Source organism: Colossoma macropomum, unplaced genomic scaffold (assembly GCF_904425465.1).
Source record: "Colossoma macropomum unplaced genomic scaffold, Colossoma_macropomum, whole genome shotgun sequence".
NCBI lineage: Eukaryota > Metazoa > Chordata > Actinopteri > Characiformes > Serrasalmidae > Colossoma > Colossoma macropomum.
The window spans coordinates 60001-77135 of NW_023495834.1; the positions used below are offsets into that span (position 1 = coordinate 60001).

A 17135-nucleotide genomic window follows, 5' to 3' on the forward strand; every position below is an offset into this window, starting at 1 on the left:
CAGCATTTACAGTAAGGAGTCTGATGGTCTTTCTCAGACTTGCCAGTTGACGGTTTGACCACAGGATGGCGCCCGAGCTTCATCAGTGACGTTCATGAGAGCTTTATTTCCTACAAAAACATTTCATATGTAGCACTGCACTGTATAGATAACACACACACACACACACACACACACACACTCACACACACACACACACACTCATTCGTGTTCATGTGTTTTATCATTCTATTATTCTTACAGACTTTCTTTCTTTCTTTTGTGTCAGGTCGATATTATTGGATGTCTTTTATTATGATAGGTAAATAGTCCTTTGGGGGCTTTTACTGTGGTGGTCCTCCCATCCCCGTAGTTCTCCCTCTAGTCTGGTCGGCGTGTCTCTGTTGGTGTTGGTGCTGTGTGTTGTGACCCGCTAAGACAGCAGCTGGATCTCTGTGTTTGTTGCTGTTCTGGACGGATTAAGGTGGAAAGTCTTTATTGTGTCTTTAGTTCAGTGGATGGTCGGATCTGCCTGAAGGTTTGGTGTCTGTTCCAGTCATTGAGTAGGGTGTTCCTCCTTTCCTCTTTACTGGGTGGGCCCTAATCTCCTCCTACAGGAGGCGGGTTTGTGGGTTTGAAGTTTGATTGGTGCCTTTTGTAGTTTTTATTGGTCTCCTGAAGTTGGAAAGATGAGGGGTTTTGATGGTTTGTGTTTAGAGCTGCTTCATACTGGCTAGTTTAAAGGGTCTGTATGCAGATGGAGCACTGAAGCTTTACTGTTTCAGCTGTTTGTTCCGGTGGGTCTGTACTGGACCCTGGATTGGGTGGCTGCTTTGTGGTGAAGGCCTGTGTGGTTATGCTGTTCACCACTGAGGGTGTGGAGCTGCTGTTTCCAGCTGAATAAGGGTCTCCCATCATAAGGGCTCTCCCATCATAAGGGCCTCCCATCATAAGGGTCTCCCATCATAAGGGTGATCATTAAATGGAAGATTTTGTGATATATAATTTTGTATTATGATATATTTTTTTTTTCTTTTTGTCCAGAAACAGGGTCTCAAGTCATCCTGCTGTTTTACCTGTTTTTTTTTAATCTGTTTCCTTTCTTTTTGTTTAATGTTTGTTTGTTTGTTTCTTCTTTAAGGTTCTAAGTGTTGTTTCATCTCGAGGTTGTATTTGAACTGTATAACTTCATTTAGTTGAATTTTTCTTTATTTTAATATTTGTCTCTTCTTTTTCTTCCAGGCTAGGCCAGGTGATCAGTGGCTTGCAGTGGGTGGCTGTAGCCTAGACGCCTCATCACTGCCCTGGGGTTCTTTAGAGTTGTGTAATTGATTTTTTTTTTATTATTTTATTTTTTTTTTTTTCTTTGCTTCACTTTGTGTGATTTTAATTGTGCATGTTTGGAGTGACACCTAATTTATGAGGTGGTAGAGCTCTTAATCTCCCCCCCAGGCAGCCACCAACACTTGAGCCCCGCCCTTAGCTGATGCTGGTCAGTGTAGTTTTTTCTTTGTTTTAATAAAGGAGTAAAGTTGATTCTACTTCTTTTTTATAAGATTATTCTTTTCCACTTTTGATGTTTAAAGCGAGACCTGTTGTTTGTGGAAATGAAGCTTGAAGAAAGACTTTCTTCTGTCCTTTGGTTTAAATGATCAATTAGATATTTTTATTGAGGCTCGTTCTTGTTTCATATATAAAAAAGAGAAAGTATATAAATAAGTTTGCGCCACAGGTTGTTTTGGTCACTCTTTGCTTTGGTCACTCTTTTGGTCACACTTTCTTTCATTTCTCTCGGTTCTTTTTTTCTTATTTACGTTGGACAATTTTTGACGTTTTGTCTTTTAATGACATGAGATTTAAAAGGCTGTGGAACACTGATAATGACGGTGGAGCCCTGAGGACGTTTCTGTGGGCTGTGCTTGAATTGTTGTTTTTGTTTGTTTTTGTTTGGTAAAGGTGTTTGTGTTAAAAAGTTTCATAAAAGTGTTGATTTTAAATATGTTTTTCAGAGTTAAATCGTATTTGATTTGCTGAATCTAGTTGCCAATCATTGTTAGGTTTTGTCCTCGCCTGTTCATTGGCTCGATGTCTGAGGGGGCGGGGACTGCGTGAGGAGAGAGGGGAGAGAGAGAGAGAGAGAGAGAGAGAGAGAAGGGGCGCGGGGGGGCGGAAGTGCAGCGCAGGTGCTCCGTGCTGGGCTGTGACGTGAAGCCGTTATATTTATATTTCTTTGTCCAGTCGGAAGTTCGAGGTTGTCGAGCTGAGAACTTTTACTGGCCGACACGACGGAAGATCACGAGCCCCGAGAAACTCCCCCTCGAAATGTAAGTGATTTGTTTGTGGGGGAGGTGCTAATAAATATATCAGCTAATAGAACTTCCAGTCACTTGTTTTCCTCTATTTCTGATTATTCCTGTGTGCACACTGTTGAGTGGGTTCTTGTGCATTAATAGAGTACTAAATTTGTAAGGGGGGTCATAGCTGAGCTGTGATACCACAGGGAGAGGTCATCATTCCATTACAGTGGTGGTTACTTAAAGGTGTAAATCAGTAGCTTACTAACCGCTCACACTTACAATTAGCAGTCAGCGCGAAGAGCTCAGCTCACTCCTAAAGCGAGGTAATGGCCTGAGGGAGAAGACCGGAGCCCTAAAGTGGGGGGGGGAACTGGGGGGCGGAGTCTGTCAATCATTTTTTGCATCAACCAATTAAATAACTACTCTTGGCCGTCAATCACATTTTGCATTGGCCAACCGCAGATTAGAACGAGCTGTCCGTCATTTCTTGCATTAGCCAATCTGAGGGTCAGGCTGCAGACCTGCACTCTCAGCCTGACCTGCACTCTCAGACTGACCTGCACCGCCAGCCGTTAGCTCCGCTCTGACCCGACAGGGCTTTTGTTGGGTTTATGAGGAAAAACAGTGAAACACGAACTGTTGGGCAACAGGAGTCACACTGAATGTATATTAACGTTGTCATACTGATTATGAGGTAATTAAATATGGAAACTTTCAAAATAAAACCTACCACGACGATAAAGCATAATGTCAGGTTCATTCGCAGAAAAAAACAAACAGGCTACTGAAACTCATGAAAGCCATGCTGAAGTCGATCAGAACCGTAAGGAATAAAACCTGATGGTTTTGCTTCCTAACGGGAATTGGCTTGATGGTTGCCTTTAGAGACCTTTAGGAAACGATCAACTGCATATGGAATCAGTCCCGGAACAGTTTAAACGATCGGAATCCTTTACACTGTGATATTAACCCATCAGGAAAACACAGAAGACCATTAGCGACTATTGGACACCACCAGAAACCAACAGACACTTTTAATAGGTTCTATAACTTTTTTCAACAGGGAGGTATTAAATGTCTCTCTAGTCTTGTTATGGACGGAAAATGGATTAAGTGATGAAATCGCTAAGCAGAAGCGGCCAAACGGTCCCGTGTAATCTGGAAGTTGTGAGAAGGGGAAATTCTGCAGACCAGAGACCTAAAATTATCATAAGCACAAAACACTGAAGGCAAACAGTTTCCATTAGGAACCAAGTGGAATAACTTTTTGAGAACAAGCAAAGTTTAGGTGGAAACAGTGTTTGTATAAACTCAGAAAAAGACACGCCAGTCAGAACTGCATATGTGCACAAATTTCTATATTGTGGTCATGTATTTACCCACAAAGTCAGCAAGAACATGCGCTATCAGTTCACTAATACTTTTATGTGCGATGGTCAGTCAGTGTTTGCATGAACTCCATCCTGCTTAAACAATAGTTATAATAATGTATTGATCTGAAATAAAAAATTGGGTGATATTTAAGGCAACTTCCCATCTTCCATCTTCCGCGTGCCTGAACAGTATGTAACGCCTTTTTGCACTTTCCTTCAAACCATTGGCTGATGCATAAAATGAGAGACCGGTAATTCACATTTGTGATTGGCCAATGCAAGTTTTGATTGACAGTCCATCTCTGTTATATGATTGGCCGATACAAGAAATGATTGACAGTGTCTCCGCCCATTCAGTACGCCCACTGGTTCTCCGGGCTGCAGATACATATATTTGGCATGAGGGGGCGCTACAGTGGTAACAGTAATACTGATCGTTTCATGGTAGTTTTTGCTTTGCGTGTTTTCTCTGTAGTGTCTGTAGTGTGTAGCTCCGCCTCCCGTCCCTTGGTTTCAACTAGGTCCTGTAAAGGAGCATAACAGGCGCGTTCAGCGGCGTAGTGCTTCATTCGTTCTGTGAGTTTCGACTTGAAGAGGAAGTAGCGACCGTGTCTGGAAGAGGAAAGGGCGGTAAAGGTCTCGGTAAAGGAGGTGCTAAGCGTCACCGCAAAGTGCTTCGCGATAACATCCAGGGCATCACGAAGCCGGCTATCCGCCGTCTGGCTCGCCGTGGCGGCGTCAAGCGTATTTTGGGTTTGATCTACGAGGAGACCCGCGGTGTGCTCAAGGTGTTTCTGGAGAACGTGATCAGGGACGCCGTCACCTACACCGAGCACGCTAAGAGAAAGACTGTCACCGCCATGGATGTGGTTTACGCTCTGAAGCGTCAGGGCCGAACCCTGTACGGCTTCGGAGGTTAAACGATCGACTCGAACAACGCTAAATGCTAAACCCAACGGCTCTTTTAAGAGCCCCCCACACGCCCACCAGAAGAGTTGCTCCTTATGATTCATTTAGTGTTGATGGAAACGTCCGCTTGTCTGTTTTTCCTTTATGAAGAACGTGATGGTGACCTTAATCTACTACTGGAGAGAGCAGCAGTAGAGAGTGATGGAGAGTGTTTTATATTTAGATTGTGCCGCTTCTGAATCCTGAAATCGTTTAGTCAGTAAAGTCGTTCTTGTTCATCGTCAAAGCATCGCAAGTTCGCCTTTTGCAGCAGAAACGGTCAAACGCCAGCGCTGTTCTCCAGCAGAACCAGATCAAGAGCCCTTAGAAGAAGCTTCTATGCGTTACATGGATCTGTTTAACTCTGAAACACGGAATGAGTATTGGAGAAATAGTTTTTAAATAAAGTTCAGTTTTCTAAGTAAGAGGTGTTTTTTTTTGTTGTTTGTTTTTTTAAATCAAGACCATCCAACAGCAGTTTGAGAACTAAAATACACAAAAACATGATTTATGAAAACTTGTTAAAATGGAAATGTCTGCTTTGGCAGAACTCAAAACCTCTCAAAAGTGTGTTGACACTGTTTTATGAAATAGAACAATAAAAAAAAACGTGCTTATATTTGGACAAATGTGCTGTAGAGGACACACAGTACCTAAGAATGCGCGGGAAGGCGAACAAAGGGAAAGTCTTTAGCGAGGAGGAGGAGGAGGAGAGAGTTGTCCGTCACGCGAGCCGTTGATTGTTGTCCAATGACCGTTTGACAGCACTGTGAAGGCGGAGCTTGGTCTGTTTTGAATATGGGAGTGTAGATAAGCCGGTGCCGGGCGCTCCTCCTTATTCTTCAGACTTACTAGAAGAGGAGAGTCATGCCTGAACCTGCCAAGTCTGCACCGAAGAAGGGCTCTAAAAAAGCCGTGACTAAGACGGCTGGTAAAGGAGGTAAGAAGCGTAGAAAGTCCAGGAGGGAGAGTTACGCTATCTACGTGTACAAGGTGCTGAAGCAGGTGCACCCCGACACCGGCATTTCCTCCAAGGCGATGGGCATCATGAACTCGTTCGTCAACGACATCTTCGAGCGCATCGCCGGTGAGTCGTCCCGTTTGGCTCATTACAACAAGCGCTCCACCATCACGTCCAGGGAGATCCAGACCGCCGTGCGCCTGCTTCTTCCCGGAGAGCTGGCCAAGCACGCCGTGTCCGAGGGCACCAAGGCCGTCACTAAGTACACGAGCTCCAAGTAAGAAGTGACGAAGACTTGATCAAACCCAACGGCTCTTTTAAGAGCCACCCACGGTTTCGCTTAAGGAGCTTTTAAGTGCTGTGTATGAATGAAAACGGCTTTACTTCGTAGGTGGGAGAATGTTCGCTGGAGCTAAATTTCCGTATTAAGTTTTCTGTGCAATTTTTTGCTATGTCGTAGTTTCTTTCACACATTGGTAAAATAAACTGCGGAGGAAACACACATACATGCATATATATATGCATTATATAATCATGAGACAGATTTGTACGCACAAGAAAAGCTCTGTACGCACAAACCTTTTTGATGTTCTGTGTGCGTTGGTGTATTTGAAGGCCTTTCAGAGGAGTCAGAAGATGGTGTGGGTGGGATGAATGGAGAGCTCTGAAACAAATGAGTAAGAAGTAGGTAATAATAATGAATAAGGTTTTGGTGCATGTCCCGCAGTAGCTGTAGTTAGTAGAGCTTGTTTTTCCTTCGCACTGCATATAAAAACACCATTACTAATCAAAGGCGAAATTATAGGAAAGCGCCGGGCTCGACATTATAATCGAGTTTTGCATTTACATGGATGAAAACAGGAGCGGGAACACGTTTCTTTATTTCTCTCTCTCACACACACACTGGAGGCAGCACGAAAGGGAGGAGGAGAAGCGGGGGGCTTGGTAATGAACAGTGGGCGGACCTTAGAGTTTCACGGCGCTAATGGGATTGGTTGTTGGAGGTCGTCGCATTTCAGCCAATAGAAAAGCAGCGGATCTGCCTATAAGAAGGGCGCTCGGAGACTCGGAGATTCTTTATTTCAATTTAGTTTGGAAAAATTGATAGAAGCGTAAAATGAGCGGAAGAGGCTGGACTCTGCTGGACTTTTAATCAATGCTACATCATTCTGAATGTAAATAATTGAACTGTGTAAAACTGAATTGTAGAAATGTTGATAAATGTGTGTTTTGTATTTTTGTACTCTGTATTTGAAAATGTGTTTGTACTGACATAATTCCTCAATAAAGTTTGTTATAAAAAGCAAAACCGGCGGGACGGCTAGAGGCTAGAGCCAAGGCCAAGACTCGCTCCTCCCGCGCTGGGCTGCAGTTCCCTGTGGGCCGTGTTCACAGACTTCTTCGTAAAGGTAATTATGCCGAGCGCGTCGGCGCTCCCGTCTATTTGGCCGCCGTGCTGGAGTATCTGACTGCTGAGATCCTCGAGTTGGCCGGAAACGCCGCTCGCGACAACAAGAAGACCCGTATCATTCCTCGTCACCTGCAGCTGGCCGTTCGTAACGACGAGGAGCTCAACAAGCTGCTCGGAGGAGTCACCATCGCTCAGGGTGGCGTTCTGCCCAACATTCAGGCCGTCCTGCTGCCCAAGAAGACCGAGAAGGCGGCCAAGACCAAGTAAACTGGCGTTTTTCTGTGATTTACATAACCAAAAGGCTCTTTTAAGAGCCGCCCACCTCCGCGCCAAAAGTGCGGGTTTTTTTGTTTACTTCCTGTCACTAAAAACAAAAGACTAAGCATCACATGTCCCGTGATTATAAACTGGAAAAGGTTTGGAAGTTCCTATTGTACAAAAAAAGTGAATGAAACACAGGAACGTCTGTATGATGGCGCGGTTTAATGTGAAATAACAGATAAAGAATTAAGAAAAAAAGTTACACACCACGTGTAAGGAAGAAAAAACAGTGCTTATTAGACCCGCTATAATGCAGAAACCCGACACAGCGCTGGGGCGTCTTGTAGTTTGAAATTGTTGGCACGGCTGAAGACGCCCAATAGCGTTTAACTGACGCGTGGACGGCCGTCCAATGGGAGGCGGGAACATTTAAGACGCCCAGTGGGCGGAGAGCAGCTGCAGTGCTTAAAAGAGCCGTGATGGCGGCGCGAGTTCATTCGTTTTCTTTAGAAAAGAAGAGCTGAGCTCGACGCCATGGCAAGAACAAAGCAGGCCGCTCACAAGTTACTCAAACATCCGAAATATCCACCTGTTTCAGTCCAACACTGTGAGTTTTCTAGCATCCCCCGAGTGCTCCTAAGTGCTGTGATGTAATATATTTATTACCAAATGTTCCTGAGCAATTTCTGAATCTGTCCAAGTGACTACATATATGGAAAGGGAGATGTTTTATATGATCAAACAAAAATCTTCATATATTTGTCTATGTAGGTATTCACATACATATTTATACGTTTTTATATGTAGTTTAAGCAAATAGGGTATAATTACATGCAGTAACAAGGCATGAGGATGTGATGTGAAAGGGAAGCCCCCTTTTTATTATGAGAAAAATGTTGGTGTCTTTTTTTGCCTTCATTCCTTTAAGTGCTCATTTGAATTTATGAGTATAAGTCACTGTGTGTGCATATGCATATTTGTATTAACAATTAGAGCAGTTTACCTCCTTTTCATGCTCTTGTGTGTGTGTGTTTATCCATTTAAAGGCCATGCAGAGTGGAGTCAGAAGAGACTTACGTTGTGTATGTTTGTTATAGAACTAAATAAACTATATATATATACATACACCCATCATCTAAACCACTTATCCTTCTGGGTCGCGGTGGGGTGCTGGAGAGTAAGTTCAGCCAGTTCTTAGGCTGGTGAATTTAGAGCATCATTTAACCTAATCAGTGCTGAAACCTGTTATTTATTTCTCTCTCCCAGTAGCAGTTCCTTGACTCTCCACACCTGATCCAGCTCATCAAGTGATTATGAACTGGATCAGGTGTGGTGGAGCAGGGAAGAGTTGGAATACTGTGTAGTGTGGTGTGTTGACAAAAGCAGAATTAAGAAACCCTGAGGTAGGCCTCAGGACTAAAGCATGGATTTAGACTTGTGATAAGGTTAGACTGTAATAAAAGTAGTTCTACATCTAGACATCAGGTTAATGAAGAAGGTAAAATGAGTCAAAGTAAGTTTGTAGCTAAACTTTAGGCTTTTGATGAAGCTTCAGGAAGTATGAACAGATATGTATCAAGGCCCCAGGTTTCTGTTTTATTTCGACAAAGTAAAAGTGCATCTATAGAAAGATTGTAGGTTTGCGATGAATTAAGTAAATTGATGATTGAGTAGCATTTAGGGCAACAGTTAGAGTCGTGTTAATGTCAGAGTGAGTAGAAGTGAGTTTACAGCCAGGCCAGAGACGTATGGTGAAATGAGAGTAAGTACAAATAGGTTAGAAGCCAGGCTTTAGCTCTGTGCTGTAGAGCCAGGCACTAGGCTCGTGATGTAGTTAGAGTAGCTAAAATTAGTCCTTAGGCTAATGATAAAGTGTCACTGAGTACAGGTAGGTTAAGAGGTAAGCCTTATGTTTGAGTAAGAAAAAGTAGTTTACATAGGTTTATCACTAAACCTTTGTCTTAAAAATTAGTCAGAGTAAGTCAATGTATTCTTTGGAGCTAGGCCTCAGGCTAAAGATGGTGTTAGTGTAAGAAAGTTATTGGTCAGTCAGGTTCATGATGAAGTAAGCATTTTTATATTTACACATAGCCTCAGGCTAATGGTAAAGTTACAGTGGGTACAGGTAGGTTTAAAGCTGGGCCTTAGGTGCCTGATGAAGTTAGAGTGAGCAAAAGGAGGCTAATAGCTGGGCCTCAAACTTCTACTGTGGTTATAGTGTGTAGTAATAGATGCAGGGCTGAACTATAGGGTTATTGTGTAGTTAGATCTAGACCATGGGGGCATGAAGAGGTTAGAGAAAGTAGAAGGACTTGGGCTTATGATAAAGTCAGAGTAGGCAAAAATGGGCATCCATCTAGGCCCCAGGCTTATGCTGATGTTAAAGCATTTAAAAACAGGTGAATAGCTAGGGCTTTGGTGTTGCTAGCATTAATGAATTGGGGTGGAGAAGAAGCTATTAGGCCAACAGTGAAGTTCTGATGAGAAAGTAAAAGTAGGTACAGGTCAAGGTCTTATGCTCATGAGAATGTTAGAAAAAGCAAAGGTTGGCTTACTGCAAAGTCCCAGGCCTTAATGTAGTGAAATGAGGAAGCCTGAGGCCTAGCTGTGAGGCTACTTTTGCTTACTCGAACTTTATCATAAGCCTTATGTCTTGCTATGTACCTCCTTCAATTCAGTCTAACTGCATCATGAGACTGAGGACTAGCTCTAAATCTATTTGTATTTACTATAAGTCTACAGTGGAGTTGCTAAAGTTAAAGTTGGTGAATAATAAGTTAATAGCAAATAGGAACATAGCAAGACATCATGCTTATGATGAAGCTATGATGAGAAAGTAGAAGATGCTACAGAAGTGTTCCCTAAGCTTATGATGAAGTTAGAGTGAGCAAAACTATGTTTAGAGATGTGTTTTGAAGTTAGAGAAAGTAAAGGTGAGTTTATAGTGAGGCATCTGGCATATGATGAGGATGAGTTGGTAGGTACATGGGGTTAGATACATAAAAGTAGGTATAGAGCTAAGCTGTATATTGCTGCTCTGGTTGCTACCTCAGTGACTGCTATGCTTATATATGCTAGGCTATCTGCTAATATGTCATAGTATGTTACATCCTCCTTCGTACAGCTCCACATACTCTCAGTACCATTTACTGCCGGAGTCCTGTTTTTTTTTGTTGTTTTTTTTTGATTGTCTTTCGTATTTATTTATTGCACTGTATTGTCTGCACTGTGTTTATTGTATTGTTTCGCACTTGTTCTTGTATTGGTCCTGGAGGAATCTTTTTTTTTTGTTCGTTTCACTGTGTACTTTGTACATAGCTGAAATAACAAAGCCTGACTTGACTTGATGTTTTAAGCTTATTGTATGCTTGGAATTGGTGAAAGTAGGCTTAGAGCTACTCATCAGGCTTGTAATGCAGACAGATTTAGGAGGTTAAGAGCTAAGTAAGGTTTATGATGAAGCATGTAAAATAAGGTGCAGAAAAAGCCATTAAGCTGAGGATAAAGTTACAGTAAACGAAAGGAGGATGGCAGCTATGCCTCAGGCCTATAATGTAGGTTTAATGCTAGGCCGTTGGCTTATGGTGAAGTGAGTAATAGTGGGTACAGGGCTGAGCTTTAGGCAGATAATCTAGTGAGATAAGCAACAGGATCCTTACAGCTAGGCATCTGATGTAGTCAAACACATAATTGGTTTAGAGCAAAGCCTTATCCTTATGAAGAAGTTAGACTAAATAGTAATAACTAGCTCTCTAACTACTGTCACATACCCTATCTTACAGGTAGAGTAAGTAACAGTAGATATAGTGCCAGTCCTTTGGTTTATGTTGGAGTTGGTGAGTGAAAAGACATCTATAGCATGCAATTAGACTTATGAAGTTGGAGAAATGAAAGTAGTTACAAAGATAATCTTTCAGCTGATGATGTAGTCTGAGTAAGCCAAAAATTAGCTTTTCAGCTGAGCTTGTGGCTCATAATGTAGAAAGAGTAAGTAATATTAGGTTTAGAGATAGGCCTTAAGTTAATAGTGAAGTTGGAGAATGTTGAGGTAGGTTTAGGACAAGTTCTTTGGCTTATGATGAAGTCTGAGTAAACAAAAGGAGGCTTCCAGCAAGGCCTCAGGCTTATATCGTAGGGTTAGACCTGGGCCCTAGGGCTGTGGTAAAGTTAGAGCGAGTAACTATAGTGCTACAATTAATGAATGTCAAGGTGAGCTTAGGGCAGGGCTTCAGGCTGGTGATGGAGTAACAGGGAGTGAAGTGTGATCTAAAGCATTCCATTATACTTATTATGAGGCTGGAGAATTAATCAAGCACTGAGCTAGGCTTTAGCTCATGTTGTAATTAGAGCAGGCCAAATTAGCCTTACAGCCAGACCTCGGGCTTATCATGTAGTTAAAGTATGTAATATTAGATTTAGAGCTCGGCCTTGGGTTTATGGTGAAGTTAGCTAAAGTGAAAGTAGATTTCGGCTAAGACCGTTGACTTTTGCTGAGGTCATAGTAAGCAAAAGCATGTCTACAGTTAAGCCTATAATAGAAGGATTTGGGCAAGAGCTCAGGCTAATGATGAAGTTAGGGTGAGTGAAGGGAGATATTTAGAATGTCATTAGGCTTGTGAATAATTTAGAATGACAAATGTTAGTTTGGAACTGGGCCTTAGGCTCATATAGCTGGAGTATTTCACAGCTAGTTCCATCTAGGTTTGTGATGATTTTTTGTTCTAGTAATGTTAGAAGGGGTTTAGTAATGGAGAAGTTCGGGTAAAGCTAATTAGAGTTAGAACGAGTTTGTGAATATTTCTAACTAGTCTTGTCTAAGTTTATTTATATAACAGCACATCAGCAGAGATCAGGCTCGCCGCCGGCCTACCCGTGTGCTTTACTCGCTTAAAGAAAGCTCGTTTTACCCATAATCATCGGGGCGCTCGGCCAGTCGGAGTTCGCCCACGCATTCGCCGAGGCTCTCCCCGAACGCACCGTTGAGCTCTCTGAAGGCTCGCGCCGCCGTTTGCCACCGTTTATCACAGATTATTGCGCTAAATACACCGCATATCGTTCGGAGCGGGTGGCGCGCAGCGCACTTTTAAGAGCGCCCTGCGAAACGAGGCGTCGCTGCGCGCTCAGTCCCGGACTTAGGAAACACGGCAGAGTCTCTTCTAGAGGATCGAGCCGTTGGACGCTCTCCAGGTGCCGCTTTCGCTTGTATTTTGGCCGACAAATGTCACGAGAAAACACAAGCGCGAGCGCGTCACTGAGGCACGGCTGCACAGCGCCCGCCGGGTTGAGTCTACGCCGTTCTCATGTGGCTTTTAAGGGGCCGGCCCGTCGCCGGAGAGGGAGGTTCCTCTGAACGGTGCAGCTCGCGTTCATTCTCGCTCCGTTCGCAGCAAAAGCAGAACGATGGCAGAAGCCGCTCCCGCTCCAGCCGCCGCCGCGCCGGCCAAAGCTCCCAAGAAGAAAAGCGCCGCCCGGCCCAAGAAAGCCGGGCCCAGCGTCGGCGAGCTCATCGTCAAGGCTGTTTCTCAGTCTAAGGAGAGGAGCGGCGTGTCTCTCGCCGCCCTCAAGAAGGCTCTGGCTGCCGGCGGCTACGACTTGGACAAGAACAACTCCCGCGTCAAGATCGCCGTCAAGAGTCTCGTGACGAAGGGCACTCTGGTGCAGACCAAAGGCACCGGCGCCTCCGGCTCCTTCAAACTCAACAAGAAACAAGCCGAGCCCAAGAAGAAGCCGGCAAAGAAAGCGGCGCCCAAAGCCAAGAAGGCGGCCGCCAAAAAGCCCGCCGTTGCTAAGAAGCCCAAGAAGGTAGCGGCGAAGAAGCCCGCGGCCGCTAAGAAATCGCCGAAGAAAGCCAAAAAACCGGTGGCGGCCAAGAAAGTCGCCAAGTCTCCCAAGAAAGCCAAGAAGCCGGCGGCCCCGAAGAAGGCGGCCAAGAGCCCGAAGAAAGCGAAGGCGGTCAAACCCAAAGCGGCGAAAAAGGCCGCCCCCAAAAAAAAGTAGACGCGCCGTTTTACCTTCCTGTCCTGTTTTCTCCGCTCAAAAACGGCTCTTTTAAGAGCCACACCCACATTTTCCTCTCAAAGAGCTCGGTTTTCATTTTCCCTACACAAAGTCTTAATTACTGAATAGTCATATAAGAAAATACCAGACTCGACACAATAATCGAGCTGTTATTTGTATACATGGATGAGAATTAGAGGGGGGGCGGGGGGGTTAGGACAGGCGGCAACACGGAGGGGAGGGGGAGAAGCGGGGTCAGTGGACAAGGACTGTGGGCGGGCCGAGTTTGACGGTGCTAATACGATTGGTTGTTGCGTTTCAGCCAATAGAATCGCAGCCGCTTTAGCTATAAGAAGCGCGCTCGGAGACCGGAACTCATTATTTCAGCTTAGTTTGGTGAAATTGATAGAAGCATAAAATGAGTGGAAGAGGCAAAACCGGTGGTAAAGCTAGGGCGAAGGCCAAGACTCGCTCCTCCCGCGCTGGGCTGCAGTTCCCTGTGGGCCGTGTTCACAGGCTTCTTCGTAAAGGTAACTATGCCGAGCGCGTCGGCGCCGGCGCTCCCGTCTACTTGGCCGCCGTGCTGGAGTATCTGACCGCTGAGATCCTCGAGTTGGCCGGAAACGCCGCTCGCGACAACAAGAAGACCCGTATCATCCCTCGTCATCTGCAGCTGGCCGTTCGTAACGACGAGGAGCTCAACAAACTGCTCGGAGGAGTCACCATCGCTCAGGGTGGCGTTCTGCCCAACATTCAGGCCGTCCTGCTGCCCAAGAAGACCGAGAAGGCGGCCAAGACCAAGTAAACTGGTGTTTTTCTGTGATTTCTGCGTATTCAAAGGCTCTTTTAAGAGCCGCCCACCTCCGCGACGAAAGTGCAGTTTTTCTTTACTTTCTACCACCAAAAAGAAGTGCGGTCGTACATTGCAGTAAAACAAAAGACAAAGCATCACATGTCCCGCGATTGTATAGTGAAAAAGGTTTGGAAGTTCTTGCTGTAAAAAATATGAAGTGAATAGAAACATAGGGACGTGTGTATGATGGCGCGGGTTAAGGTAAAATAACATGGATAAAGAAAAAAGTCAGAATAACGTCACACCACGTGTAAGGAAGAAAAATAATGATAATTAGACCGGCTGTAATGCAGAAGCCCGACACAGCGCTGGGGCGTCTTGAAAATGTTGGCGCGACAGAAGACGCCCAATAGCGTTTAACTGACGCATGGACGGCCGTGCAATGGGAGGCGGGAACATCCAAGACGCCCAGTGGGCGGAGAGCAGCTCGAGTGTTTAAAAGAGCCGTGATCGCCGCGCGAGTTTATTCTTTTTCTTTAGAAAAGAAGAGCTGAGCTCGACGCCATGGCAAGAACCAAGCAGACCGCCCGTAAGTCCACCGGGGGTAAAGCCCCGAGGAAGCAGCTGGCTACCAAGGCTGCTCGTAAGAGCGCTCCGGCCACCGGCGGCGTCAAGAAGCCTCACCGTTACAGGCCCGGTACCGTGGCTCTCAGGGAGATCCGCCGCTACCAGAAATCCACAGAGCTGCTCATCCGCAAGCTGCCCTTCCAGCGCCTGGTGCGGGAGATCGCTCAGGACTTCAAGACCGATCTCCGCTTCCAGAGCTCTGCCGTCATGGCCCTGCAGGAGGCTAGCGAGGCGTACTTGGTGGGTCTGTTCGAGGACACTAATCTGTGCGCCATCCACGCCAAGAGAGTCACCATCATGCCTAAGGACATCCAGCTGGCCCGCCGGATCCGCGGAGAGCGCGCTTAGATTAAACGGAGCGACCACAAGTTACTCAAACACCCCAAAGGCTCTTTTAAGAGCCGCCGAACTGTTTCAGGCCAAAAGAGCGAGTTTTCTAGCGAACTCCGAGTTCTTATAATATTATGTTGTGACGTATCTCATAGAGGAGCCCGCGAGCGCTTCAGAAAGCCAGCATTGTAGTTTAATTATTAATTATTGATATTTAATCAAAGACCAGCTCTGGGGTTTTGGGCTGAGGGCGGTTTGGCATCGATGGAGCTTGGTCGCCACCATGTGGTCAAAATGTGAACCTGCAAGTAGCAGAATAAGAGGTACTTTGGTAAAATGTGGAAATATTGTGTTACTGAGTGACTTTGTGGATTACTGTTTGTGACGCTCCGTAAATAAAATGATAATAATTTTAGAGTAATTACAGCAACAGAACCACATCATTTCATGAAGTTCAGCATTTACAATAAGGAGTTTTTTTCTGCTACATCTCTCTGTATCGGTTGGGTGCAGTGGGTCCCGGCCGGGTGACCAGGGTCGTTTCTGTGTGGAGTTTGCATGTTCTCCTCGGGTCTGCGTGGGTTTCCTCCGGGGACTCCGGTTTCCTCCCACAGTCCAAAGACATGCAGTCAGGCCAATTGGACATGCTAAATTGCCCCTAGGTGTGAGTGTGTGTGAATGTGTCGAAGGCGACCTGTCCAGGGTGTGTTCTGCCTTCCCCTCAATGACAGCTGGGATAATTTATGAGGTGGTAGAGCTTTTAATCTCCCCCCCCCAGGCAGCCACCAACACTTGAGCCCTGCCCTTAGCTGATGCTGGTCAGTGTAGTTTTTTCTTTGTTTTAATAAAGGAGTAAAGTTGATTCTACTTCTTTTTTATAAGATTATTCTTTTCCACTTTTGATGTTTAAAGCGAGACCTGTTGTTTGTGGAAATGAAGCTTGAAGAAAGACTTTCTTCTGTCCTTTGGTTTAAATGATCAATTAGATATTTTTATTGAGGCTCGTTCTTGTTTCATATATAAAAAAGAGAAAGTATATAAATAAGTTTGCGCCACAGATTGTTTCTCAGAACTTTGGTCACTCTTTTGGTCACACTTTCTTTCATTTCTCTCGGTTCTTTTTTTCTTATTTACGTTGGACAATTTTTGACGTTTTGTCTTTTAATGACATGAGATTTAAAAGGCTGTGGAACACTGATAATGACGGTGGAGCCCTGAGGACGTTTCTGTGGGCTGTGCTTGAATATATATTGAGTTAAATCGTATTTGATTTGCTGAATCTAGTTGTCAATCATTGCTCGGTTTTGTTCATTGGCTCTGTGTCTGAGGGGGCGGAGACTGCGTGAGGAGAGGGGGAGAGAGAGAGAAGGGGGGGCGGAAGTGCAGCGCAGGTGCTCCGTGCTGGGCTGTGACGTAAAGCCGTTATATTTATATTTCTGTGTCCAGTCGGAAGTTCGAGGTTGTCGAGCTGAGAACTTTTACTGGCCGACACGACGGAAGATCACGAGCCCCGAGAAACTCCCCCTCGAAGTGAACGGTTTGGTCTCGAGGCGCAGCTGGTTAGAATAGCGTTAGCATGAGCATCGGAGCCGACTGCCTAACAACAGACTCACCCGGAGTTCGGTCTCCCAGTGACCGTAAACAAGCAGGACTCGGTCACCGTTCCCGTTCACACTCCCAGCCCGGGAACGCCCAGATAGCGGTCTGAACTACCGGGAATGTTCAGATCTCCTCTGGCAACGTTGGACGCCCCCCATGCTGAGGTGGAGTCAGACAGCCTCACTGCTGTTCGCCCATCCTGGACTTTGAGTGGGTCAGGTGTGTTTTCCCTGCGTTAAGCGCGCGAAGCGGCCAGGTAGTTTGAGTCCACACCGAACACAAGCAGCGGTTCGGGCCGCAACGCAAGTACATAAAATAAACAAACAAAACCGAGCGGAACCGCATATTATTTGAGTTTATACCGGTGAACTTCCACAGTTCCACAGTGTTTCGTTCTGGTGCTACATGAGTGTTTGTGGGCCCACAGCAGTGATGTAATCTCTCTCTCTCACACACACTGGAGGCAGCACGAAAGGGAGGAGGAGAAGCGGGGGGCTTAGTAATGAACAGTGGGCGGACCTTAGAGTTTCACGGCGCTAATGGGATTGGTTGTTGGAGG

General features: G+C 45.3%; 5 protein-coding genes across 6 annotated transcripts in view; all 5 read left to right on the forward strand.

Moving 5' to 3' along the window:
* Positions 1-5096, forward strand: part of LOC118803101 — a 61378-nt gene extending 56282 nt beyond the window's left edge. Inside the window, exon 4 of the mRNA XM_036563608.1 lies at positions 4246-5096. Within this exon, the coding sequence (XP_036419501.1) occupies positions 4246-4569 (324 nt within the window). The 3' untranslated portion in view covers positions 4570-5096. The remainder of the gene's footprint in view (positions 1-4245) is intronic.
* A 356-nt stretch (positions 5097-5452) lies between these two features.
* LOC118803108 (histone H2B-like) lies at positions 5453-5857 on the forward strand. The gene has a single exon (XM_036563616.1). The coding sequence runs from the start codon at positions 5465-5467 to the stop codon at positions 5837-5839; it is 375 nt and encodes a 124-aa protein (XP_036419509.1). The 5' UTR covers positions 5453-5464; the 3' UTR covers positions 5840-5857.
* A 6773-nt stretch (positions 5858-12630) lies between these two features.
* On the forward strand, positions 12631-13240 carry LOC118803102 (histone H1-like). 2 transcript variants are annotated; one of them, XM_036563610.1, is made up of 2 exons: positions 12631-12981; positions 13021-13240. In XM_036563610.1, the coding sequence occupies exons 1-2, from the start codon at positions 12631-12633 to the stop codon at positions 13225-13227; spliced, it is 558 nt and encodes a 185-aa protein (XP_036419503.1). In that variant the 3' UTR covers positions 13228-13240. The 2 variants fall into 2 exon arrangements, with proteins under 2 accessions (XP_036419503.1, XP_036419502.1); XM_036563609.1 differs by having other exon boundaries at positions 12631-13240.
* A 393-nt stretch (positions 13241-13633) lies between these two features.
* On the forward strand, positions 13634-14052 carry LOC118803107 (histone H2A-like). Its single transcript, XM_036563614.1, has one exon. It carries the CDS (start codon positions 13646-13648, stop codon positions 14030-14032), a length of 387 nt encoding a protein of 128 aa, XP_036419507.1. The 5' UTR covers positions 13634-13645; the 3' UTR covers positions 14033-14052.
* A 532-nt stretch (positions 14053-14584) lies between these two features.
* LOC118803105 (histone H3) lies at positions 14585-15024 on the forward strand. Its single transcript, XM_036563612.1, has one exon. It carries the CDS (start codon positions 14585-14587, stop codon positions 14993-14995), a length of 411 nt encoding a protein of 136 aa, XP_036419505.1. The 3' UTR covers positions 14996-15024.
* The last annotated feature ends 2111 nt before the right edge of the window (positions 15025-17135 follow it).

Excerpts from the sequence above, each read along its gene's own strand:
- LOC118803108 (XM_036563616.1), top strand. The coding sequence starts at position 5,465 with ATGCCTGAACCTGCCAAGTCTGCACCGAAGAAGGGCTCTAAAAAAGCC.
- LOC118803102 (XM_036563609.1), top strand. The coding sequence starts at position 12,631 with ATGGCAGAAGCCGCTCCCGCTCCAGCCGCCGCCGCGCCGGCCAAAGCT.
- LOC118803107 (XM_036563614.1), top strand. The coding sequence starts at position 13,646 with ATGAGTGGAAGAGGCAAAACCGGTGGTAAAGCTAGGGCGAAGGCCAAG.
- LOC118803105 (XM_036563612.1), top strand. The coding sequence starts at position 14,585 with ATGGCAAGAACCAAGCAGACCGCCCGTAAGTCCACCGGGGGTAAAGCC.